At 42.5% G+C, this 27,897-nt stretch overlaps 1 protein-coding gene across 3 annotated transcripts; it reads right to left on the reverse strand.

Annotated features, from left to right (window-relative positions):
* Positions 1-864: 864 nt before the first annotated feature.
* On the reverse strand, positions 865-27,572 carry LOC139422062 (probable E3 ubiquitin-protein ligase DTX2). 3 transcript variants are annotated; one of them, XM_071173207.1, is made up of 9 exons: positions 26,873-27,572; positions 24,881-25,472; positions 15,676-15,734; positions 11,145-11,212; positions 10,318-10,476; positions 6,185-6,211; positions 3,829-3,990; positions 3,667-3,756; positions 865-1,500 (listed from the first exon to the last, which is right to left on the reverse strand). In XM_071173207.1, exons 1-9 carry the CDS (start codon positions 27,177-27,179, stop codon positions 1,234-1,236), a joined length of 1,731 nt encoding a protein of 576 aa, XP_071029308.1. In that variant the 5' UTR covers positions 27,180-27,572; the 3' UTR covers positions 865-1,233. The 3 variants fall into 3 exon arrangements, with proteins under 3 accessions (XP_071029308.1, XP_071029307.1, XP_071029309.1); XM_071173206.1 differs by lacking the exon at positions 6,185-6,211 and adding an exon at positions 12,442-12,594 and having other exon boundaries at positions 866-1,500; XM_071173208.1 differs by lacking the exon at positions 6,185-6,211 and having other exon boundaries at positions 868-1,500.
* Between the last annotated feature and the right edge of the window lie 325 nt (positions 27,573-27,897).

Below are 27,897 nucleotides of genomic sequence, written 5' to 3' on the forward strand. Positions count from 1 at the left end.
TCCTGCAGTGCCAGGCGTGTCCCCCTGCTTAAGCCAGTACATGTCCAGGCCCGTCTGAAGTTTGCTAGAGAGCATTTGGATGATCCAGAAGACGATTGGGAGAATGTCATATGGTCAGATGAAACCAAAATATAACTTTTTGGTAAACTCAACTCGTCGTGTTTGGAGGACAAAGAATGCTGAGTTGCATCCAAAGAACACCATACCTACTGTGAAGCATGGGGGTGGAAACATCATGCTTTGGGGTGCTTTTTCTGCAAAGGGACCAGGACGACTGATCCGTGTAAAGGAAAGAATGAATGGTGCCATGTATCGTGAGATTTTGAGTGAAAACCTCCGTCCATCAGCAATGGCATTGAAGATGAAACGTGGCTGGGTCTTTCAGCGTGACAACGATCCCAAACACACCGCCCGGGCAACGAAGGAATGGCTTCGTTAGAAGCATTTCAAGGTCCTGGAGTGGCCTAGCCAGTCTCCAGATCTCAACCCCATAGAACATCTTTGGAGGGAGTTGAAAGTCAGTGTTGCCCAGCAACGGCCCCAAAACGTCACTGCTCTAGAGGAGATCAGCATGGAGGAATGGGCCAAAATACCAGCAACAGTGTGTGAAAACCTTGTGAAGACTTACAGAAAATGTTTGACCTCTGTCATTGCCAACAAAGGGTATATAACAAAGTATTGAGATAAACTTTTGTTATTGACCAAATACTTATTTTCCACCATCATTTGCAAATAAATTCATTAAAAATCCTACAATGTGATTTTCTGGATTTTTTTCTTCTCCTTTTGTCTGTCATAGTTGAAGTGTACCTATGATTAAAATTACAGTCCCCTCATCTTTTTAAGTGGGAGAACTTGCACAATTGGTGGCTGACTAAATACTTTTTTGCCCCACTGTGTGTGTGTACATATATAAATATATATAGCACTACAAATATAGGGATGTATACAGGGTGCCGTTTGAGACACACCCTAGGTTACTAAACCAAGAGCTAATGGAGCACTACTGCAGCTAATAAAGTCCAAGTCAAACCCCACATTATCAGTATGTGTAGTATTCGGCACACTGCACTCAGACATACGCTTTGCATTGAGTACCTAATAAAAACACTTCCAGGTGGGAATGTGAATACTTGGTTTATCCCTTATGTTCTCTATGTTGGAGTTGCGACATTACGAGGAAAGTGATTCACGGTCAGTTTCACAGTCGGATGCTCCCTAGCCATAATCAGTTCACAGTCTAGAGTTTGACGCTCCTCCCTGGCTGGGGTCCTCCTGTCTGAGGAGGCAGTCTTCGGTCACCCCCTGGGAGGCCAGCTCGGACAGCACGTTGTCCAGGTAGTTGGGGTCCGGGTAGCCATGACCCGACACGTTGGACATCATCTCCGTCTTGTGGTGGATCTCGTTCCACACCACCGTATCGGGCTCGCCCGTAGTGCTGGACGTTCCCACCGTAAAAATGAGGCGCCGTGTCCATGCCACCTTCAGCAGCTCCAGCACCTGACATGAAATTAGACATGAAATTAGAGATGACATGTCCCCATCACTGTCATGGACTTTTAGCTAGCGGTGGCCAAAGTTACTGGAAGTTTGTTGTGGGCAACTCCATACGAGATTGGCCCAAATCTATGATATTCCTGATATTAAATGCATTGAAATGTCCTTTGGGGTAAGGATGTTTGGCATACCTTTGAAGTCTAGCGAAAATTATTATTGAGAAATAATTGATTGAAATTAAAAAAATGTGACATTTTGGCCTTACCCAGGCCTTCTTTAAAGACACTACAACGATGAGTCTGTAGATGCTAAAGACAGTCTTGGTGTCATTTGAAACCTACCGTGTGGTCTGAAATATGATGAGTTTAGATTAATAACATTTTACATTCATTTCTGGATAATTAAAAAATAAACAAATACTTTGAAAGTACACTTTTTGACATTTAATGAGAGAACTAGAAAATATTGTCCCACATACATTGTGTAATTGGATAATCCCCAACAGCGATCTAACTGCCACGGTCGCACACTGGCTAGCAAAAGTGCTATGTACTGTACTTCAGAATCATCTTTATTCGTCAAGTAAATGTACACATACCTAGAATCTGACTTGGTAAAATGGTGCTGCTAGCAAGACATATAGAAATGTAATACAGAGACAATACAGAGAGGAATACAAAATAAATAGTGAACATAGAACTAAAAGAGTATGAGCTAATTTACAGTGACTTTCACACCTCACTCTAACCATTTTACTCCCCCTAGCAGAGCAGGTTAGAATGTTTTGAAGTTATTCAGACAAATAAGTGACTGTGGTACTGTTTTGCCATAGTTAATGTACAAACGCTTCCCACGTGTGAACCACACACACACACACACACACACACCTCCAAGACCCAAATATTGTGTTCTTAAATGAGGAAAACCGAGACAAAATCTGTCAGTTAAGCCGCCTTTAAAGTTTCTCCTGGCCCATAGACTAGTTTCAGGGTGAGGAACCTTCTAACATTAAGCTATAAAATACTGAATGTCCCTTTTAAGGTGGTCTGCATTGTCTCTAGGTTATGGTAGAGGTATGCCCATTTGATTTCACATCGACAGGAAATCAGATATAGAAATGGATTTCTTTGGCAAGAACATTTGGATGAATTATCAATAAAACAATTACCTCACACTGTACAGTAAAATAAGCATTTATTAAATATAGCCAACAGAGTAGCGGAGTTGGTCGCAATGAATGGCAAATCAAATTAAAATAGTAATGAGGAATTGGAACAAGATATTCAAGTGAGAGGTTTCACTATTTTGAATGGTACACCTGAAAATTAAATATTTTTTATTTTCCCCCTTGAAACTGCTGTCAGACTTCCTAGACTGGTTTTTGCACATACAAGGAATGTGTGAGTAACAATTGTTCAAATATTTTGTGAATTTCACCAGGTTCGTATATTCATATAGCATCTTGACTTATTATGCTTGCCTGAATCCTGGGAAATAGGGGAGCACGTACTTACGGTTTGCCCTGCATGCTCAAATAATTTGGACGCATAGAGGTAGGCACGCTTTTTCTGTCATCTTCAGAAATGTTACATGTAATAAGCACAAGACACACTGTTTTGTTCATAAATAATGGTGTACATTTAGTGTTTACTCATAAAGGGATGGTATTGTAAGTATTACTTTTTAAGATGATAATAACATTTCGAATTCAACATGTGGTTGTTAGCTAGCTAGTGTGTTGTATGTGTGAATGATGGCTAGCTCCTTGAAGGATCAATGTCCTTTGTATTGTGTCTGTTGTAGAGAGAGGAAATGATTGGCAGAACATATGTGCTCTACAAATGTTTTTATATTTTCTTATGGAAGCAGAAGAAACTCATTACACTGAAAACAGCCTTCTATGTCTTCTACCAACGGAGCTACAAAAGGATCACACACACACAGCGGAGCTACGGCAGTGCAGTACAGCACCGGTTACATGAGCAGAACAGAGTCAAAAGGTTGTGTTCATTAGGGAGTTAACTGGAAAAAAACAGACTAAAACAGGGAGGAACTACGTGGACTTGTCCAATGAGAACTGCTAATTTTCTGTTGCGTGCCCTTACGAGCACGTCCAGGGTGTTGTCAACTGTTTGCAGTGTGTTGGTTCGTTGTAAGATAGCTGCTTACCTTTCTGCCCTTTTTGTTGTCTGGGAGGAAGCAGAAGCGAGGGAAGCCTCTAGAGGTGTACGACTGCCCGGGATTAGGGTGCTCTGGACCCTGGAGAGAGTGAGGAAGTGAGTGAGTGAGTGTGTCTCATGTGTGTGTCTTGTGTGTGTCTTGTGTGTGTACCTGTATCCCATGGGTGATGCTGTAAATGATCTGGATAGTTCCACAGTCAGGGTGGCCAGGGAGGGACTGGGAGATACTATAGATCTCCATCGTCCCCTTGGGCTGGGTCCCAGTCTTCTCCCCATAGATTGTCTTGCATGAGGGGCACTGGAGGCTGCCATCCTGGAACAGAGAACAGGCAGTCAACCACCTTAGAAGAAGACACCCAACGGAGGCAGACTTTCTTTACAAAACACCAAAAGGCACATGTACAGTGCATTCAGAAAATATTCAGACCCCTCGACTTTTTCCACATTTTGTTCCAGCCTTATTCTAAAATTGATTAAAATGTTTTTCCTCAATCTACACACAATACCCCACAACGACAAAGCAAAAACAGGTTTTTAGAAATTGTATCAAATTTACTAAAAATAAAAAACAGAAATACCTTATTTACATAATAATTCTGATCTTTTGCTATGAGACAAAATTGATCATCCTTGATATGTTTCTACAACTTGATGGGAGTCCATCTGTGGAAAATTCAATTGATTGGACATTTGGAAAGGCACACACAACTTTCTATATAAAAGGTCCCACAGTTGTCAGTGCATGTTTGAGCAAAAACCAAGCCATGAGGTCGAAGGAATTGTCTGTAGACCTCCGAAACAGGATTGTGTCGAGGCAAAAAAATTGTGGCATTGAAGGTCCCCAAGAACACAGTGGCTGGAACCACCAAGACTCTTCCAAGAGCTGGCCGCCTTGCCAAACTGAGCAATTGGGTGGAAAAAGGGCCTTGGCCAAGGAGGTGAACGAGAGCCTAATGGTCACTCTGACAGATCTCCAGAGTTCCTCTGTGGAGATGGGAGAACATTCCAGAAGAACAACCATCTCTGCAGTACTCCACCAATCAGGCCTTTATGGTAGAGTGGCAAGACGGAAGCCACTCCTCAGTAAAAAGGCACATGACAGCCTGCTGGAAGTTTGCCAAAAGGCACCTAAAGACTCTCAGACCACGAGAAACAAGATTCTCTGGTCTGATGAAACCAATATTGAACTCTTTGGCCTGAATGCCAAGCGTCACATCTGGAGGAAACCTGGCACCATCCCTACGGTGAAGCATGGGAGGCAGCATCATGCTGTGGGTTGTTTTTCAGTGGCAGGGACTGGGATACTAGTCAGGATCAGGGGAAAGAGATCCTTGATGAAAACCTGCTCCAGAGCGCTCAGGACCTCAAACTGGGGCAAAGGACAACGACCCTAAGCACACAGCCAAGACAACGCAGAAGTAGCTTCAGGACAAGTCTCTGAATGTCCTTGAGTGGCCCAGCCAGAGCGCAGACTTAAAAACGATCAAACTAATCTGGAGAGACCTGAAAATAGCTGTGCAGCGAACACTCCCCATCAAACCTGACAGAGCTTGAGAGACTCTGCAGAGAAGAAATGGGAGAAACTCTCCAAATACAAGTGTGCCAAGCTTGTAGCATCATACCCAAGAAGACTTGAGGCTGTAATCGCTGCCAAAGGTGCTACAACAAAGTAAAGGTTAAAGGGTCTGAATACTCTAGGAAGTCTTGGTGGTTCCAAATGTCTTCCATTTAAGAATGATGGAGACCACTGTGTTCTTGGGGACCTTCAACACTGCAGAAATGATTAAATAACTTTGTGTAACTTCTGTGCCTCAAAACAATCCTGTCTCAGGAGCTCTACGGGCAATTTCTCCAACCTCATGGCTTGGTTCTTTGCTCTGACATGCACTGTCAACTGTGGGACCTTATATAGACAGGTATGTGCCTTTCAAAATCATGTCCAATCAATTGAATTTACCACAGGTGGACTCCGATTAAGTTGTATAAACATCTAAAGAATGATCAACGGAAACAGGATGCACCGGAGCTCAATTTTGAATCTCAAAGCAAAGGGTCTGAATACTTACGTAAATAAGGTATCTTTTTTATTTTTTCATAAATTTGCAAACATTTTGAAAAAAAAAGTGTTTTTTCGCTTTGTCATATTGTGTGTAGATTGATGAGAAATATTTGTTGAATCCATTTTTAGAGTAAGGCTGTAATTTGCCTTCAGGGTGGCGCTGTGGTCTAAGGCACTGCATCGCAGTGGTAGAGGTGTTACTACAGTTGGAAAGTGTCTCCGCCGACACATAGGTGCGGGTGTTAAGGAGCATGTTTTGGGGTGTGGCAGGGTAGTCTAGTGGTTATAGTGTTGGGCTAGTAACCGAAAGGTTGCAAGTTCAAATCCCTGAGCTGAAAGGCAGGTAACCTACTGTTCCTAGGCTGTCATTGAAAATAAGAATTTGTTCTTAACTGACTTGCCTAGTTCAATAAAAGGTAAAACAAATAAAAATAAATAATGACTCTACCGTCGCCTTTCCCGAGCCCGTTGGGGACTTGCAGCGATGAGACAAGATGGAAGAAGGGGGTTAGAATAAAGAGTATGAGTAAAATCTGTAACAAAACATGGAAAGAGTCAAGAGGTCTGAATACACTGTACAGTGTACTTTTTGAAGGCACCTTGACATTGTTGTGCTACAGACTGAATTCAAAATTGATTATATTTCTCACACAATAACCCATAATGACAAAGTGAAAATGAAATACAGAAATATGTCATTTACATACAGTACCAGTCAAAAGTTGACATACCTACTCATTCCTGGGTTTTTCTATAATTTTACTATTTTCTACATTGTAGAATAATTGTGAAGACGTCAACACTATGGAATCATGTAGTAAAAAAACAAATCACAATAGATTTTATATTTGAGATTTACCTTTATTTAACTAGGCAAGTCAGTTAAGAACAAATTCTTATTTTCAATGACGGCCTAGGAACAGTGGGTTAACTGCCTGTTCAGGGGCAGAACGACAGATTTGTACCTTGTCAGCTCAGGGGTTTGCTGGATCGAATCCCCGAGCTGACAAAGTAAAAATCTGTAGTTCTACCCCTGAACAAGGCAGTTAACCCACTGTTCCTAGGCCGTCATTGAAAATAAGAATTTGTTCTTAACTGACTTTGCCTAATTTAAATATAAAAAATAATTAGTTTTTCAACAGGACAATGACACAAAACACACCTCCAGGCTATGTAAGGGCTTGTGGCGAAATCCTGCACGTGTGTAGTTTATAAAGTATTTAACTCAATCATCGGTGTGACCGCTCTAGGTCGTGATCGTTTGGAACCGGACCTGTTATGGATCGCATGGATTAGTAGCAACATTGTTGCGAAGCTTTGACATACAAACCAACAAACCATTGGACGGTCAGACGGGACAACTGCAAGCCTGAAGACCACAGCTAAGATCTCTTGCTCTCTCCTCTATCGAACAAAATCTTTACCCCTCTCTAATAAATAGCGCTACAGGCTATTTAACCAAGAAGGAGAAAGATGGAGTACTGCATCAGTTGACCTGGCCTCTACAATCACCCAACCTCAACCCAATTGAGGTGATGTGGGATGAGTTGAACCACAGTGTGAAGGAAAAGCAGCCAACAAGTGCTTATAATATGTGAGAACTCCTTCATGACTGTTGGAAAAGCATTCCAGGTGAAGCTGGTTGAGAGAATGCCAAGAGTGTGCAAAGCTGTCATCAAGACAAAGGGTAGCTACTTTGAAGAATCTAAAACACACTTTTTTGGTTACTACATGTGTTATTTCATATAAATATTTCATATTTCACTATTATTCTACAATGTAGAAAATAGTTTAAATAAAGAAAAACCCTTGAATGAGTAGGTGTGTCCAAACTTTTGACTGGTACTGTATATGGAGTGGTACTCAATGTGTTGCATTGGATTTGCCCCAAACATAAAACTTTGTATTCAGGACAAAATGTTAATCGCTTTGACAATTTTTTGCTTTACTTTACTGCCTTGTTGCAAACAGGAATGCTATATATATATATACTGTACAGGCTTCCTTCTCACTCTGTCATTTAGGTTAGTATTGTGGAGTAACTACAATGTTGTTGATCCATCCTCAGTTGTTTTCTCCTATCACAGCCATTCAACTCTGTAACTGTTTTAAAGTCACCATTGGCCTCATGGTGAAATCTGAGCGGTTTTCTTCCTCTTCGGCAACTGAGTTAGGAAGTACACCTGTATCTTAGGATGGTGTATCAATACACCCAGTCACTACAAAGTGTAATAAATAATTTCACCATTCTCAAAGGGATATTCAATGTCTGCTTTATTTTATTTTTACCAATAGGTGCCCTCCTTTGCAAAACCTCCCTGGTCTTTGTGGTCGAATCTGTGTTTGAAATTCACTGCTCAACTGAGTGACCTTACAGAATTTCATGTGTGGAATACAGAGGTGAGGGAATCATGTTTAATACTATTTTTGCACACTGAGTGAGTCCATGCAACTTATGTGAGTTAAGCAAATTTTTACTCCTTAACTTATTTAGGCTTGCCATAACAAAGGGGTTGAATACTTAAACTCAAAACTATGGCTGTTACGATGACCATATTACCTCCACACCGGCAGTCAAATTCCATGTGACCGTTTAGTCACAGTAATTAAGCTTCTCCAAGCTCCGATGCTGCTCATTAGTAGTCTACCAAACTTGCTAACTGCCTGGTATTCAACACTACATTGTCCCTCTAATCACTGACATCAATGCAAACGTAATCAAACCCTTCATGAGAGCCCATGTTGTGCAACATTTCTATAGGCTATGCAACTGTGTGAGAAAACAAATTAAACATTTGGAGGATCTCATCAGCTTTCTACAGGCTAGCGAAAGTAGGACATGTATTTTTTTCTGCTGCCCGTTTCCAGACAGTTGCATGATAATGGTTCATTCTAAATCAAATTTCACACAGCTTATTTAGTATATGTAAAGACTAGATTAAATTAAGAATAGTACGCTGGCTGACAATATTAGCCTATCACTTGTGAATGATGCAAGAAATAGAGAATGCTTCTTTTTTCCAGCAACTTTAAAATCAGTCACACACCTCATGTAGCCTAGCCCATAGGCCTATATGTTTGTATCACAACTAAAAAATGGCCAATTAACTTCTTAAAATTAAGCACATTAATACGCTTTACAACAGGTGTAGAGACATGAGTCAACTTTTGTACTGTGGGGGATAGTAGATTGACAGGCTAGTGCTTTTGCTGTTTGTTAGGCCTACTCATCTTGTTGGCTGACAAAGTAAATGTGGACAGTTCTTCCAATATCTTCAATATGCACTTTGGAATTGTATAAGGACGCACACAGTTGCGTCCCCAATGTGTCGAAAGAGAAAGACCCGATCATGTGACGGAGAGCCATGTGAGTGAGGTGCTTCGACACGCAGCAGGGAGAAGGGAATTATAATTATTATATTCAGCCCAAGGGCACAACGGCCGCAAAAGGCATGGATTTTTTTAGGGGGCATTACGGTCACAAAAAGGGGGGTTAGCCGGGAAATTTGAGGCATTGTCAAGTGCTTGTCAAATTGTGAATGAGAGACTGATAATGTACAGCCTGCGCAAAAAAACAAAGCAGAGCTCGTGCCTTTCATGTGACTTTTTTTCAAATCATTGGAGTCGCATCATGGAGCCTTAGAATGTATCCAAAATCAAAACATATAGCCCAACATTTGTATCACAACAAAAGTTACAAATATACCCGTTTCTTTGTTAACCGATCAACACAGAATAGCCACATGTGCGCACTCAAATCTTTGAGAAAATATCCTTTATTTTATTCAGCCATTTTCAATTGTATTCTTCAAAACTATTAAATAATGGCACGGAATTCTAAGCAAATCTTGTAGGCTAAATTAACTAGTGTAACCCACAGCGTAGCCCACAGCCATATGGCATAGCCTGATCAGGGCCTAACATATGGACTCAGAGTATGCTATTCTATACTTTTGAAATAGACATCTTCATATCATGTTTCTTTAGACCTGTCTAAAATACATAATGGATTTACTGTGATGGTGTAGGCTATATTACATGGATTTATTAGACTTTTTAAAATGTAGATGTTCCTATGGTCTACATCAGCGGAAGCCAGGAGATGCTACATGTGTTTAATAACAGTCAATTACCGTGAGACCGGCAGTTATTTGCTTGACAATCACCGGCCAACAAAATCTCATGACCGCCACAGCCCTTCTCAAAACGTATTAGCTTTTCATTTTTATTTAATAAAAAAAATAGAATTCCGCTATGATATTATGGGGTATTGTGTGTAGGCCAGTGACCCCCAAAAAATCTAAATTTAATCAATTTTCAATCCAGGCTGTAACAACAAAATGTGGAAAAAGTCAAGGGGTGTGAATACTTTCTGAAGGCACTGTAATATGACACGTTGTGGGTAACACTTAACTTTTAGCCTGCAAGTACAACGCTTCATTACTTGTTATAAGCATGTACAAGCCATTATAATGCATTATAAGGCTTATAATATGTTAATGCCTCTATGTAGGAAAATATGTGGGCTCGTGTCTTCCAGGCAACCAACTGAATTAAATTTAGGATCTCTGTGGCACCCACCTTGGTACCATTGTTGTACATGGCCAGCATGCAGAGCATGTGGAGGGTGTGTCCACACTTGAACCTGCCCACGGCGCCAGGCTGGATGGACTGGGCTCCCTCAGACGCCACGTCATAATCCGACGGACAAGACAGCCGGTCCATACAGATGATGCAGTCCTGAAACCACAGGGAGAATGTTATCATAAAATTACATGAGAACAAGTCTTACAGGATCTCTATGATATTATATTGCAAGTCTATAAATTGTGGTTGGGATAACTTGGGGATACAGATGGGTATTGTATACAAAACAGCAGTTGGTTTGCACATACTGCTTTAGAAATAGGCCAAGCCTGTGTTCATTTTAGAGAAATCATATTGCTTTCAACCTGCATACTGCAAATTCTTTGCAAAATAACATTTTTCTTCAATACAAATACAGTTCGTTGCTTTGTATTTAAAAAAAAATCACATCACCTTCACATGAATGTAGAATTTTTTACAAAAATAGTTTGTCTGAGAGACTACATGCAAACTAAAGCAGGTGTAATTAATTGCATGTTTACAATGAGTTCCAGTGTACCAGAACGAGGAAACACACGACTGATTCTCCTGCAAGAGCACTACTTCAGTGAGTGCTGCGTAAAAAGACAGCCCCAGGGAGAATTTCCCCCTAGGTACAGATCTAGGATAAGATTCCCTTCCCCTAATCCTAACCTTAACCATTAGGGGGGGAAAATGCTAAACTGACCCAAGATCAGCGTCTAGGGGCAACTTCACCCTATATAAAAAAAAACAAATAAGATGCGAGGGAGGAGGAGAGAGATTGACATTGACATGCGTACCTCGTCTTGAGCAGAGGCCACTTCCTCCATGTAGCGGTGAATGACATCCTCTGGTTTCTGGGCCGGGACTGAGAGGATAGTGGAAACAATGAACAGAGTTGGGGAGAAGCCAACCACATACACAGGACACAGGTGGTATTATCATGACAGAAATTGTATAGACATTTGTTTTTTTTAATCCATGGCTTTCAGTGGTTGAAACGACAGTGGTTGCCTAGTTGTTTTGCAGTTTGCGAACAAATTATGTTCACAGAAATAGCCTAGATTTTATAGCCCATAGTTAAATCCAAAAACATTTTTAATTGACACTTCACTATCGCTGTATTTTATATTTCTGCCTTCTGAAAGCCTAAAGCAAAAATGTCCAACTCATTCTGCAGAAGTAGCCTACACACTTCGCTGCAGCTCAGACTTTAGGCAGGCTTCGTTGGCAAATCTGTACCACGCAAGAGCACTGCTCGAAAATGTAACATGAGTTTGAGGCACACAGTATTAATGTTTGACAGTTATGGCTGAATGAGAGAAGAGGGTAAGATATTGACACTAATCTACTAATGTGCCAAACGCACCCTCTTGCTCTTCCTTCGTCACAAATGCCACCCTATTCCCTACATTGGTCAAAAGTAGTGCACTATGTAGGGAATATGGTGCCAATTTGGGATGCTTCCTCAGAGTTAGATTTGTGAATGTCAGTTTGCTCTGCCATCTTTATATAACACCTTCGTAAATAAAAAGGCATTATATGAAGATAAGCTGGATCCAAAAAGCAGGAACACGATTAGTTCTGAAGGAAACACACCAATGTTTGTTAGCTATAGAATACGGTGTTGACCGCCAAGCAACATCACAACACTGATTTGTGGATATGAATGAGAGAGTCACGTGAGGGCAAATGATTCGTACAGAGACAAGTAGGCGATGGAATGAGATAAAAGAGTGAGCACATGTAAGATAAAAGGACGCTATACTAGCCTGCAGATAACAATCAAAACACACTGCCTGAGAAGCCTTTTCAGGTTACATTTTGAAGTGTATATATAATCTAAAATACACACACAACTTAATGATAAATGGTTCCTTACACTGATAGTAGTATATCAGCCAGGGGAAATGTAATCCATGGTTCAGGTTTATTTAAAAAGCCACTACTAACTTGAGCTAACTTTAGCCACCTCTAGTGAAAAATCTATGAGAGTGATAGGGACAACCATGATATATTTTGGGCCAAATCACCTTTAAGGCAAGTCAAACCAAATCAATGAGTTGATTTCAGTTGGGGTGTGGGTGGCGTAGCTACCTGTCCTGTGCTGCCTCTTTTCCCTCCTAACCGAGCTGCGACTTTTGGAGCCCGCGGGCCTGCTGCTGCTGCTGGGGGGAGGAGGAGCGGAGGAGGGGGCACTCATGAAGCGTACGCCGAGTCCCACTGCTGACATCAAAATGGAGGCCATGCCTGGAGTGGGTGGCCAGGGGAGGACCGGTGGAGACATGCAGAGGGGGTGGGGGACGGGGGGGGGGGGGTTGGAAGGGGATCGGGACCAAAGGGATGCGACATGGTGGATAAAGCAGTGACTGACTGGTGGTAAAAGAGGGCGTGTATTGGGAAGTTTGGGAAGCTTCCAGACCAATTCTGCTTTGTCAAAATAGAGAACATTGGATTCAGGAATAAGAAGTAATTTGGATTCATTGTTTGTACAGTAAATAAAATGTGTTTGACTAACATTCAGCAGTAATAAATGTGGGCTGATGTGAAAAATGCACCGGTTTCCTTTTTAAAGCCATATTGTAAGGTTCTGCCTTGATTCTGGACAGCATTTAGCCTAGTGGTTATAAGAGTTGAAACAGTAACTGAATGGTTGCCGAGTCGAATCCCTGAACCAACTATATGGGAAAAAAACTGTTATTTCATTAAGGGTACGTTTTAAAGAGGACACAAACAAATATTTACAAAATGTGACAAAGAAAATCTTCAAAAATGCACTCTACAAAACATTTTAGCTCAAGTCCAACTGGACCAAAAGTGTTCACATGCAAAATAAGCTGAATTGCTGTTGGTCACACATGCATATACAGTGGGGCAAAAAAGTATTTGGTCAGCCACCAATTGTGCAAGTTCTCCCACTTAAAAATATGAGAGAGGCCTGTAATTTTCATCATAGGTACACTTCAACTATGACAGACAAAATGAGAGAAAAAAATCCAGAAAATCACATTGTAGGATTTTTAATGAATTTATTTGCAAATTATGGTGGAAAATAAGTATTTGGTCAATAACAAAAGTTTTGATACTTTGTTATATACCCTTTGTTGGCAATGACAGAGGTCAAACATTTTCTGTAAGTCTTCACAAGGTTCACACACACTGTTGCTGGTATTTTGGCCCATTCCTCCATGCAGATCTCCTCTAGAGCAGTGATGTTTTGGGGCTGTTGCTGGGCAACACGGACTTTCAATTCCCTCCAAAGATGTTCTATGGGGTTGAGATCTGGAGACTGGCTAGGCCACTCCAGGACCTTGAAATGCTTCTTAAGAAGCCACTCCTTCGTTGCGCGGGCGGTGTGTTTGGGATCATTGTCATGCTGAAAGACCCAGCCACGTTCCATCTTCAATGCCCTTGCTGACGGAAGGAGGTTTTCACTCAAAATCTCACGATACATGGCACCATTCATTCTTTCCTTTACACGGATCAGTCGTCCTGGTCCCTTTGCAGAAAAACAGCCCCAAAGCATGATGTTTCCACCCCCATGCTTCACAGTAGGTATGGTGTTCTTTGGATGCAACTCAGCATTCTTTGTCCTCCAAACACGACGAGTTGAGTTTTTACCAAAAAGTTCTACTTTGGTTTCATCTGACCATATGACATTCTCCCAATCTTCTTCTGGATCATCCAAATGCTCTCTAGCAAACTTCAGACGGGCCTGGACATGTACTGGCTTAAGCAGGGGGACACATCTGGCACTGCAGGAATTGAGTCCCTGGCGGCATAGTGTGTTACTGATGGTAGGCTTTGTTACTTTGGTCACAGCTCTCTGCAGGTCATTCACTAGGTCCCCCCTGTGTGGTTCTTGGATTTTTGCTCACCGTTCTTGTGATCATTTTGACCCAACGGGGTGAGATCTTGCGTGGAGCCCCAGATCGAGGGACATTATCAGTCTTGTATGTCTTCCATTTCCTAATAATTGCTCCCACAGTTGATTTCTTCAAACCAAGCTGCTTACCTATTTCAGATTCAGTCTTCCCAGCCTGGTGCAGGTCTACAATTTTGTTTCTGGTGTCCTTTGACAGCTCTTTGGTCTTGGCCATAGTGGAGTTTGGAGTGTGACTGTTTCAGGTTGTGGACAGGTGTCTTTTATACTGATAACAAGTTCAAACAGGTGCCATTAATACAGGTAATGAGTGGAGGACAGAGGAGCCTCTTAAAGAAGAAGTTACAGGTCTGTGAGAGCCAGAAATCTTGCTTGTTTGTAGGTGACCAAATACTTATTTTCCACCATAATTTACAAATAAATTAATAAAAAAATCCTACAATGTGATTTTCTGAATTTTTTTTCTCATTTTGTCTGTCATAGTAGAAGTGTACCTATGATGAAAAGTACAGGCCCCTCATCTTTAAGTGGGAGAACTTGCACAATTGGTGGCTGACTAAATACTTTTTTGCCCCACTGTATATATGCTCAGTCTGTCTCTCTGGTGGCCCATCTGCTGGCTCAACAGGAATGAGATTTTTTTTTGCATAAAAAGATTAACTGCTAGCTAGGACATTTTGGACATTGCGAAATAACCATATAACAAATAAAATAAACGGTTTGGATAAAACTACAACATCCTAAGTGTAACGGAAAATGTAACGAGAAAGAAAAAAGTGAACTATTGCTTTAACTATTCCTTTTCATTAAGACCACAACCCCCTGAGACTACCCTGGAAAATAAATTACATCATGGGCTGGGCAACTGACAAGAACCAAGCCTGGTTGGTGCACAACAGGGCCTGGTCTGTGGAGATTGTGCACAGCGATAAACTGAGGTGCTAGGCTAGTTGTCTAGAGAGACACAATGCTTTCACACCATAGACAGTGACAGGCCATTGCCATGAAATCACAAAGGAGTTCTCTGTATCACTGCTTTAATGACTGGTCAACAAAAGCTGTGCCTCTAAAATCTGTCAGGTCTATCAGATAAGCTTACTAAAGCACACAATTGCTGGACAGTGCTGTCAAATGTGTAGCCTATTTCTGGTGTATCAGCCATCTTTGTTAAGTCATTAGCTTGCCATAGGCTACACATTTGGTTGAAACAAAGTATGTCAACGAACATCGATTTTAAAACTTATGAGTGTGAAGACGCAACACTTTTTCACCCTCTTACTTTCACACTGAGACGTAACCTCATGGAGCAGAAGGTTCTGCCATCGTCAACAAGAAAAACAATGCTTTACCGAAACCGCTAGAATTCACATGGATGGGGACTGTAAGAATACAGGTAGTACCACCATTGGGGACGTGAAAATTGGATGAATTACTTGGGACCTCTTTACCTGCCAGGGCTGAGCTCACACTGGTGGATCCATTCAGTTGCACAGGGATGGCGGGGATACTGTGGCAGAAGAAACAGGAAAACAGACATTAACGGAGCATGGTGAAGGCCAAAAGGCACACATACAAATCCGTACACACCATTGCATTAGCAATTAAATGAAGAACTGATGTGGTTTCTCAACAACAACAAAAAAAAGAGCTCTAGACACTGCAGAATCCATCCACGATATCATCTATATTGAATAGTTCTGCAGCCTGTCACTGCAGGTTAACAATTATATCAATAACAATACTAAAAAGGTTACGATTTGAATTTCTCAACTTTCGACATTCTAAATTAAAAAGCTAGGAAATCCACAGAAGAAATGTTCTTCCTCTGATTAATGATGGATGGGAAGCTAGCGTGGCCTTGCTAAAACATGCCTGCCTGTGTTCAGAGTTGAACCTGCCCCCATGAGGAGAACAATGGACCCCCAAAAATCCGGCTTTCCTGCTCCACGTCAGACAAAGGCCAGGGGTACTACGGTGCACTGTGCAGTATTTCCTCCTGGTTTCCAAAACTGTCATGTTGTTCCACTGAGGCCTTTGTTCAGTGGTGCCCAAGAGAGAGCAGAGCAAAAGCAGAGAAGTCCTGCTGCAAGTATTCCAGAACACATGCAGCGAGAGCCTACCACAGTTACGCATATCTAGCGAACCGATACCTACAGTGTGTAGCAGTCAAAAGTAGCAGTCAAAAGTTTGGACACACTCATTCAGGATTTTCTTCTTTTTCTACATTGTAGAATAATAGTGTAGACATGAAACTATAAAATAACACATATGGAATCATGTAGTAACCAAAAAAAGTGTATATTTTAGATTCTTCAAAGTAGCCACCATTTGCCTTGATAACAGCTTTGCACACTCTAGGCACTCTCAACCAGCTTTGTGAGGTACTCACCTGGAAAGCATTTCATTTAACAGATGTGCCTTGTTAAAAGTTAATTTGTGGAATTTATTTAGCATAGTGGTTAGAGCGTTGGGCCAGTAACCGAAAGGTTGCTAGATCGAATCCTCGAGCTGACAAGGTAAAGAATCTGTCGTTCTGCCCCTGAACAAGGCAGCTAACCCACTGTTCCTAGGCCATCACTGTAAATAAGAATTTGTTCTTAACTGACTTGCCTATGTAAATAAAATAAAAAGTAATTCTTAATGCGTTTTAGCCAAACAGTTAGGTTGTGACAAGGTAGGGGTGGTATACAGAAGACAGTCCTATTTGGTAAAATACCAAGTCCATATTATGGCAAGAACAGCTCAAATAAGCAAAGAGAAACGACAGTCCATCATTACTTGAAGACATGTAGGTCAGTCAATCCGGAAAATGTCAAGAACTTTGAAAGTTTCTGCAAGTGCAGTTGCAAAAACCATCAAGCGCAATGATGAAACTGGCTCTCATGAGGAACAGCACAGGAAAGGAAGACCCTGAGTTACCTCTGCTGCAGAGGATACGTTCATTAGAGAGTTACCAGCCTCAGAAATTGCAGCCCAAATAAATGCTTCAGAGTTCAAGTAACAGACATCTCAACATCAACTGTTCAGAGTTGACGGCGTGAATCAGGCCTTCATGGTCGATTGCTGCAAAGAAACCACTACTAAAGGACACCAATAATAAGAAGAGACTTGCTTGGGCCAAGAAACACAAGCAATGGCCATCAGACTAGGCTAAATCTGTCCTAGGTCTGACGAGTCTAAATGTGACATTATTAGTTCCAATCACCATGTCTTTGTAAGACGCAGAATACGTAAACGGATGATCTCCGCATGTGTGGTTCCCACCATGAAGCATGGAGGTGGTGGTGTAATGGTGCTTTGCTGGTGACAGTTAGTGATTTATTTAGAATTCAAGGCACACTTAACCAGCATGACTCCAAGGAGAGTGATGGAGTGCCGCATAAGACCTGGACTCCATAACCACCCGATCTCAAGCCAATTGAGATGGTTTGAGAGGAGTTGGACCGCGAAGTGAAGGAAAGCAGCCAACAAATGTGCAACATATATTTTACATTTATTTAACTTGGCAAGTCAGTTATGAAAAATTCTTATTTTACAATGACGGAATAGCCCAGCCAAACCCTCCTCTAACCCGGACGACGCTTGGCCAATCGTGCACAGCCCTATGGGACTCTCGATCATGTGGTGACGCCTCTAGCACTGCAAAGCATTGCCTTAGTGGCGCAGCGGTCTAAGGAGCACAACATATATGGGAACTCCTTCAAGACTGTTGGGAGAATGCCAAGAGTGTGCAAAGCTGTCATCAAGGCAAAGGGAGGCTCTTTTAAAGATTAGAAATATATTGATTTGTTTTAACACTTTATTTGCATCCTACATGTTTCCATATGTTATTTCATTTTTGATTTCTGCTCTCTTATTCTACAAAGTAGGCAATAGTAAAAATAAAGAAACGTGTGTGGTACTGTATATACAACTGAAGTAATAAGTTTACATACACTAAGGTTGGCGTCATTAAAACTCTTTTTCAACCACTCCACACATTTCTTGATAGCAAACTATAGTTTTGGCAAGTCGGTTAAGACATCTACTTTGTGCATGACAAGTCATTTTTCCAACAATTGTTTACAGACAGATTATTTCACTATCACAATTCTAGTGGGTCAGAAGTTTATATACACTAAGCTGACTGTGCCTTTAAACATCTTGGAAAATTCCAGAAAATGATGTCATGGCTTTAGATGCTTCTGATATGCTAATTGACATAAGTTGAGTCAATTGGAGGTGTACCTGTGGATGTATTTCAAGGCATACCTTCAAACTCGGTGCGTCTTTGCTTGACATCATGGGAAAATCAAACTAAATCAGTCAAGACGTCAGAAACAAAATTTTAGACCTCCACAAGTCTGATTCATCCTTGGGAGCAATTTCCAAACGCCTAAAGGTACCACGTCCATCTGTACAAAAAAAGACACGTTCTGTCTCCTAGAGATGAACGTACTTTAGTGCAAATCAATCCCAGAACAACAGCAAAGACCCTTGTGAAGATGCTGGAGGAAACAGGTACAAAAGTATCTATATCCACAGTAAAACATGTCCTATATCGACATAACCTGAAAGGCCGCTCAGCAAGGAAGAAGCCACTGCTCCAAAACCGCCATAAAAAAAAACAGACTACGGTTTGTAACTGCACATGGGGACAAAGATTGTACTTTTTGGAGAAATGTCCTCTGGTCAGCTGAAACAAAAATAGAACTGTTTGGCCATAATGACCATCGTTATGTTTGGAGGAAAAAGGGGGATGCTTGCAAGCCAAAGAACACCATCCCAACCGTGAAGCACAGGGGTGACAGCATCATGATGTGGGGGTGCTTTACTGCAGGAGGTGCACTTCACAAAATAGATGGCATCATAAGGCAGGAAAATTATCTGGCTATATTGACGCAACATCTCAAGACATCAGTCAGGAAGTTAAAGCTTGGTTACACATGGGTCTTCCAAATGGACAATGACCCCAAGCATACTTCCAAAGTTGTGGCAAAATGGCTTAAGGACAACAAAGTCAAGGTATTGGAGTGGCCATCACAAAGCCCTGACCTCAGTCCTATAGAAAATGTTTGAGCAGAACTGAAAGTGTGCAAGGGGGCCTACAAATCTGATTCAGTTACACCAGCTCTGTCAGGAAGAATGGGACAAAATTCATCCAAATTATCGTGGGAAGCTTATGGAAGGCTCCCCGAAACACTTGACCCAAGTTAAACAATTTACAGGCAATGCTACCAAAAACGAATTGAGTGTATGTCAAGGTCTGACCCACAGAGTGTGATGAAAGAAATAAAATCTGAAAGAAATATTTCATTCTGACATTTCACATTCTTAAAATAAAGTGGTGATGCTAACTGACCGAAGACATTTTTATTAGGATTAAATGTCAGGAATTGTGAAAAAAAGAGTTTAAATGTAGTTGCCTAAGGTGTATGTAAACTTCCGACTTCAACTGTAATATAGACTGCTCAAAAAAATAAAGGGAACACTTAAACAACACAATGTAACTCCAAGTCAATCACACTTCTGTGAAATCAAACTGTCCACTTAGAAGCAACACTGATTGACAATCAATTTCACATGCTGTTGTGCAAATGGAATAGACAACAGGTGGAAATGATAGGCAATTAGCAAGACACCCCCAATAAAGGAGTGGTTCTGCAGGTGGTGACCACAGACCTCTTCTCAGTTCCTATGCTTCCTGGCTGATGTTTTGGTCACTTTTGAATGCTGGCGGTGCTTTCACTCTAGTGGTAGCATGAGACGGAGTCTACAACCCACACAAGTGGCTCAGGTAGTGCAGCTCATCCAGGATGGCACATCAATGCAAGCTGTGGCAAGAAGGTTGGCTGTGTCTGTCAGCGTAGTGTCCAGAGCATGGAGGCGCTACCAAGAGACAGGCCAATACATCAGGAGACGTGGAGGAGGCCGTAGGAGGGCAACAACCCAGCAGCAGGACCGCTACCTCCCCCTTTGTGCAAGGAGGAGCAGAAGGAGCACTGCCAGAGCCCTGCAAAATGACCTCCAGCAGGCCACAAATGTGCATGTGTCTGCTCAAACAGTCAGTAACAGACTCCATGAGGGTGGTATGAGGGCCCAACGTCCACAGGTGGGGGTTGTGCTTACAGCCCAACACCGTGCAGGACGTTTGGCATTTGCCAGAGAACACCAATATTGGCAAATTCGCCGCTGGCGCCCTGTGCTCTTCACAGATGAAAGCAGGTTCACACTGAGCACATGTGACAGACGTGACAGTCTGGAGACGCCGTGGAGAACGTTCTGCTGCCTGCAACATCCTCCAGCATGACCGGTTTGGCGGTGGGTCAGTCATGGTGTGGGGTGGCATTTCTTTGGGGGGCCGCACAGCCCTCTATGTGCTCGCCAGAGGTAGCCTGACTGCCATTAGGTACAGAGATGAGATCCTCGGACCCCTTGTGAGACCATATGCTGGTGCGGTTGGCCCTGGGTTCCTCCTAATGCAAGACAATGCTAGACCTCATGTGGCTGGAGTGTCAGCAGTTCCTGCAAGAGGAAGGCATTGATGCTATGGACCGCCCGTTCCCCAGACCTGAATCCAATTGAGCACATCTGGGACATCATGTCTCGCTCCATCCACCAACGCCACGTTGCACCACAGACTGTCCAGGAGTTGGCGGATGCTTTAGTCCAGGTCTGGGAGGAGATCCCTCAGGAGACCATCCGCCACCTCATCAGGAGCATGCCCAGGCGTTGTCGGGAGGTCATACAGGCACGTGGAGGCCACACACACTACTGAGCCTCATTTTGGCTTGTTTTAAGGACATTACATCAAAGTTGCATCAGTCTGTAGTGTGGTTTTCCACTTTAATTTTGAGTGTGACTCCAAATCCAGACCTCCATGGGTTGATAAATTGAATTTCCAATGATCATTTTTGTGCGATTTTGTTGTCAGCACATTCTACTATGTAAAGAAAAAAGTATTTAATAAGAATTCATTCCCAGCCCTAATCCAGTGCGTCAGATACAGTGCCTTTGGAAAGTATTGTGACCCCTTGAACCTTTTCCACATTTAGTTTTACGTTACAGACTTATTCTAAAATGGATTAAATTGTTCTTACCCCCCTCATCAATATACACACAATACACCATGATGACAAAGCAAAAACAAGTTTAAAAATGTATCAATAATAAAAACTGATATCATATTTACGTAACTATTCAGACCCTTTACTCAGTACTTTGTAGAAGCACCTTTTGCAGCGATTACAGCCTCAAGTCTTCTTGGGTATAACGCTACAAGCTTGGCACACCTATATTTGGGGAATTTCTCCCATTCTTCTGTGCAAATCCTCTCAAGCTCTGTCAGGTTGGATGGGGAGCGTTGCTGCACAACTATTTTCAGGTCTCTCCAGAGATGTTCGATCGGGTTCAAGTCCGGCTTCTGGCTGAGCCACTCAAGGACATTCAGAGATATGTCCCAAAGCGACTTCTACGTTGTCTTGGCTGTGTGCTTAGGGTCGTCGTCCTGTTGGAAGGTACATACATCGTTGCCCCAGTTTGAGGTCCTGAGCACTCTGTAGCAGGTTCTCCTCTTTTTTCCTTGATCCTGACTAGTCTGCCAGTCTCTGCCTCTGAAAAACCTCCCCACAGATTGTTGCTGCCACCACCATACATCACCTTTGGGATGGTTCCAGGTTTCCTCCAGACATGATGCTTGGCATTCAGGCAAGAGGTCAAACTTGGGTTCATCAGACCATCGAATCTTGTTTCTCATGGGCAGTGTCTTTAGGTGCCTTTGGCAAACGCCAAGTGGGCTGTCATGTGCCTTTCACTGAAGAGTGGCATCCGTCTCGCCACTACCATAAAGGCCTGATTGGTGGAGTGCTGCAGAGATGGTTGTGTTTCTAGAAGGTCCGCCCATCTCCACAGAGGAACTCTGGAGCTCTGTCAGAGAGAGCATTGGATTCTTGTCACCTCTCTGACCAAGGCCCTTCTTTCCCCATTGCTCAGCTTGTCCGAGCGGATAACTCTAGGAAGCGTCTTGGTGGTTCCAAACTTTTTCCATTTAAGAATGGAGGCCACTATGCTGCATACATTTTTTGGTACCCTTCCCCAGATCTGTGCCTCGACACAATCCTGTCTCGGAGCCCAACAAACAATTCCTTCGACCTCATGGCTTTGTTTTTGCTCTGACATGCACTGTCAATTGTGGGACCTTATACAGACAGGTGTGTGCAGTTCCAAATCATGTCCAATCAATTGAATTTACCACATGTGGACTTAGGGCTGGGCGATAAATCAATAATTAATTAGAGGTAATTACTTCCCTCAATAACGATATAAAAACGTTTAGATTCATTTCCGATAGGGTCGATATTGAATAATTAGGTACAGCAGTCCATTTCACCTCTGACACAGCAGGAACGTGCGGAGAAGTGACAATATGCACGTGGCGAGGTATACGCCCGCCAAAAAACAGTTAGCACCTCAAGTTTATTTATCCGTTATTTTACCAGGTAAGTTGACTGAGAACACGTTCTCATTTGCAGCAACGGCCTGGGGAATAGTTACAGGGGAGAGGAGGGGGATGAATGAACCAATTGTAAACTGGTTTGAGGGCCAGATTGGGAATTTAGCCAGGACACCGGGGTTAACACCCCTACTCTTACGATAAGTGCCATGGGATCTTTAATGACCTCAGAGAGTCAGGACACCCGTTTAACGTCCCATCCGAAAGACAGCACCCTACACAGGGCAGTGTCCCCAATCACTGCCCTGGGGCATTGGGATATTGTTTAGACCAGAGGATAGAGTGCCTCCTACTGGCCCTCCAACACCACTTGGTGGATTAGCCACGAAAAATGTGTGATGTAGGCGAAAACAGTTATCGCCATGGAGAAGGAGCAGCTTCCAACGAAGAAATTATTGATAAAAAGGGTTAAACTGTTTCAGTAATTTGGAAGTGGTTTGGATTTTTGAAGTCCGAAAAAGAGCAGAGCAATGTTCGGTGCAAATTGTGCCGTAGACAGGTGGCTACGAAGTCTGGTAATACGACAAACCTTTTTCAACATCTGAAGCAAAATCACTCTTTGGAACATGCAGGAAGTTTGAGTATTGATGAATGCCCCTCAAGCCCCAGCCAATCTAGGAATGTTTGCCTGAAGCAGTTAACACTGACAGAGTTTATGCCCTACAAGCTAACATCAAAAAGACAAAGACATCACAAATGCTATTATGCATTTCATTGCTAAGGATATGCTACCAATTAGCACAGTCAAAAAGGAAGGTTTAGCTCACAATTAATTAAGAACAACTTCTTATTTACAATGATGGCCTATCAGGGAACAGTGGTTTAACTGCCTTCTTCAGGGGTAGAATGACAGATCTTTACCTTGGGGATTCGATCTAGCAACCTTTTGGTTACTGGCCCAACGCTCTAACCACTAGGCTACCTGCCTAGTAGTTTGTTAAGGCATTAGGCATTATTGAGTCTGAAGCAGATAAACTTGTTAAACATTATTTGATTAATATCATGATAATTATTGTTATCGAATGAAAGAAAAATATATAGATATCGTGATAATTGATTTGCCATATCGCCCAGCCCTAGGTGGACTCCAATCAAATTGTAGAAACATCAAGGATGAGTTCAATGTCGAGTCTCATAGCAAAGGGTCTGAATACTTATGTAAATAAGGTATCTGTTTTGTTTTTTTTGGGCAAAAATGTAAAAAAAAAAAAATATTTTTAGAATAAGGCTGTAACATAAATTGTGAAAAAAGGGGTCTGTATACTTTCTGAATGCACTGTACTTTGTGTGCTTTCTCTCCAAATTGATAAGGATCTGGAGTAATGTGAATGTTTATGTTCAACATTGCTTAATACTGCCACTTTTCACTCAAGTTATTTTAAGAATATTTGGCAGGCGCTGTGTGGCATCAAGTCTGCTTCAAAACATTCAGAAATAGTGCCACTAAGGTATTATTGAAAACAAAAATGCTATATGACCGTCAAAAGCTTTCGTCCGGGTGCTTTGTTCGTCACATGGTGTGACATAGCCTAGGCCTACTACAACCAGGGACCACATGGTGACAACAATGGGAGGAAGTGTGTGTGACACGCAGCAGTTGATGTAATGTAACCGTTTAAAAACATCAGCGGCGTATTGACCAAGCAGAGCTTTGGGTCACAAATCTAGTTTCCTATCCTGCGTAACACCACTTCCTCTTTAGTGGAGGTCAACAAAACAGCTTATCCTGGTGTTTTCACACAGTGTTTGTGAATCTTTCAGATTCAGCACTCTATGACATACTGCAGTTTAACCTCAAATCATAACAATATGTCACTCAGCTCAAGATGAAATTATAGATCATAAAAATAAATTGGTTCAAAACAACAATTGGGTCTAAGACGGTGTTTACAGACAGTCCAATTCTGATCTTTTGCCACTAATTGGTCTTTTGAGAAATCAGATCTGATAATTTGCCAATAATTGGGAAAAAGATCAGAATTGGGCTGCCTGTGTAAACTCTGCCTAAATGTCAATCAGACCCTCTATCAGTAGGCTATGCCTTACTCAACTCAAAGATTATTAGTCTAAATGGATAAGCTCCTAAATGAGTTGACAATTACTTTTCAAACAATGTCAACAAAGCCGGATGAAAAGGCCATAAGATGGACCTGAGGACCCACCTTAAGCCATTGGCACTGGCACTGGTGGACAAGGCCAGTTGAGCTCCAGGGAGTTGACTAGCGGAGGGTGCCAGTGGCCAGGGGCCTCCCCACGCCATTCCCCCCACAGAAAGAGGCCTCCTGGGGTAGGGTGAGTACACTGAGGTGGGGTGAGCTCCAGTCGCCCTGCTAGGGACCTGGAGGCTAGGCCGGCTCAGCTGCCCCGACGAGAAGGAATGGCGCGAGCGGCTGGACATGGGGCCAGTGCTGCTGTGGCTCAGACACTGCTGGCAGGAGCAGGCCGGGCTCGAGTGTATGACGGATGCACCAGATGCCAGTGGGTAGGGGAGGTTACCCTGCCGTCGTACCTGTCGCCGGTAGCCCGTGGCCTTGTTGACCTGGGCCAGCGCCGTGAGGTCCACTATGTAGTTATAGCCGTGTGAGACAATGTCCGCCGTGGCCTGCCGTGCCTGGTAGCTGTGTTCTAGTAGGATAGAAGTGCGAGTCTCGTATGGAGTCCATCCTCCTTCGTCATTCACCCACTCCCAATATACTCCGCTACCCAAGCCTGAGGACTGGGCAAACAACTGACGGCGTACAGACCGCGTTTTCCCTAGAGAGAAAAGAACAACACAGAATTAATAATGTACTCATGAGGCAAAAGTGCTTTGCACAGAAGATTATGCAATAGACATCAGTGAATGCCAAACTATTTATTAATTATAGTCTTAGTCTAGTAGTAGTGTGGTTCATGATGTCAACTAAGTACACTGAACATCCATTAACGCCTGAGCAACAGAGCATCTGCACCCCCACTTTTTTAACCAGAAAATGATCATGAGCCATTGGGTAATTTGTCATTTTCAATTATTAATGTTTAGATCTAGTCTGCATTAAAATGGATTGTCCATTTTATATACTTTTGTGTATACATATATATTGTATGTGGACACCCCTTCAAATTAGTGGACTATGCTATTTTAGCCACACCTGTTGCTGACAGGTGTATAAAACTGAGCACAGTCATGCAATCTCCATAGACAAACATTGGCAGTAGAATGGCCTTACTGAAGAGCTCAGTGACTTTCAACGTGACACCGTCATAGGACGCCACCTTTCCAACAACTCAGTTCGTCAAATTTCAGCCCTACTAGAGCTTCCCCGGACAACTGTAAATGCTTTGATTAAGAAGCGCTAGGCCCCTTAGTTCCAGTGAAGGGAAATCTTAATGTTACAACATACAATGACATTGTAAATGATTCTGTGCTTCCAACATTGTGGCAAGAGTTTGGGGAAGGCCCTTTCCTGTTTCAGCATGACAAACCTCCGTGCACAAAGCAAGGTCCATATAGAAATGGTTTGTTGAGATCAATGTGGAAGCCCTGACCTCAACCCCATCGAACACCTTTGGGATGAATTGATACTCTGACATCAGTGCCCGACCTCACTAATGTTCGTGGCAGAAAGGAAGCAAGTCCCCGCAATGATCCAACATCTAGTGGAAAGCCTTCCCAGAAGCACAAGCATTTCACTCACAATAACATCTGCTAACCATGTGTATGTGACCAATAAAGTTGTATTTGAGGAGTGGAGGCTGTTATAGCAGCGAAGGGGGACCAAATGCATATTAATGCACTTGATTTTGGAATTAGATGTTCGATTTTGGAATTAGATGTTCGATGAGTAACTTAAGTGTACACATAGTTTTGGTCACGTAGTGTATATCCCTGGCTAATACAATCTCTGTGGCATTGCAGTTACAGTTAGCCAGCCAACTAGTTAGCCAAAGAAAGTGTTGCCATCGCTGGGAAATAGACAAGTAGCTGACTCTTCGCTATAGCTGTTATCAAGTTTAGCAATGCGATTATGTTTGCCTTATGGTGCCTAACACATGATCACAACAACAACTAGCTATATAGCGCTGCGCTAGTTAGGGCATTAAAACTAAAGCTCGAAGGCTTCAGTTGTGTTGTAATGTAAAGCATACATAGTGCAGTGGCTTAATTTCCTTACCTGTATCTTGGCGGAACTGCTTCAAGCTTGGTATGTCTATAAGATAAGGCGACAAACTGGGATCTGATTGTCCGAGCCAGATACTGGTGGAGCCAGGACCCCCACTCCTGTGTCCCCGCGGAGAAGAGAAACATTGTTCTATGTAGCCGCTCACCTGGCCGTTGTACGGTAGCCAGACGCCAAGATCATCCTGCCATTCCCATACAACGACCATAGGCTGTGATTGTCCAGGTGCTCCCGAGGTCGAGACAGAGGGTCCATTTCTAGACACATTTCTCCCCACACAGGAGCTAGAGGCAGTGGCCATATCTTGCAGCTACTAGCCAGTGCCAGCTAATGTTACGTCAAATCCAGTAAACGAAACGATAGTTAAGGGAATAAAGCGGAGGCTGGTAAACTAACATTAGATAGGTTTAGGAAGTCATATGGACAAACTACAGGACACCTTGCCAGCTAACGTTATCCCATCAATAAAATGTAACGTTAGCTAGCAAACCAAAATAACTAACGTTTACACGATTAGTCCGCTAACGGTTAGCTAGCAAATTGGCTAACGTTACGCTAGCAAAGCATATTGAGTTTACAAGATGGAAAGCTAGCTAGCCATCTAGCTTGGATTCTTAAAATGCCTCATTTTTACAATACGACTGATTCCAGGTCAGGCGGTAAACGTTCAAGCAAACGTATAAAAAACATTTTGACGAAGCAATGAATCCTTCGATTCGGAAATGTATGCATCTATGCTAATCATACATTGCATTCCAACCCAAACTGGCTAGCCACCGAGCTGTCTGAACCACAGAAATAGAATGAATAGAAGGGCCTTCCCCATTCAAACCCAATAATAGATACACACGGCGAGGCATAGTTTTACATGACCACGCCCCCGATTACGGGTACTGTATTGTACTCCCATTACTGTAATTAGCCTAACTTGGGCGTCGTCCTAAATGAACTACTGACACTTTTTTTGTCGTTTCAATAAACATTTTCAGCTGCCACACATTATTTGCATGATACTTATT

The sequence above is a fragment of the Oncorhynchus clarkii genome, chromosome 12 (genome assembly GCF_045791955.1).
Source record: "Oncorhynchus clarkii lewisi isolate Uvic-CL-2024 chromosome 12, UVic_Ocla_1.0, whole genome shotgun sequence".
Lineage (NCBI taxonomy): Eukaryota > Metazoa > Chordata > Actinopteri > Salmoniformes > Salmonidae > Oncorhynchus > Oncorhynchus clarkii.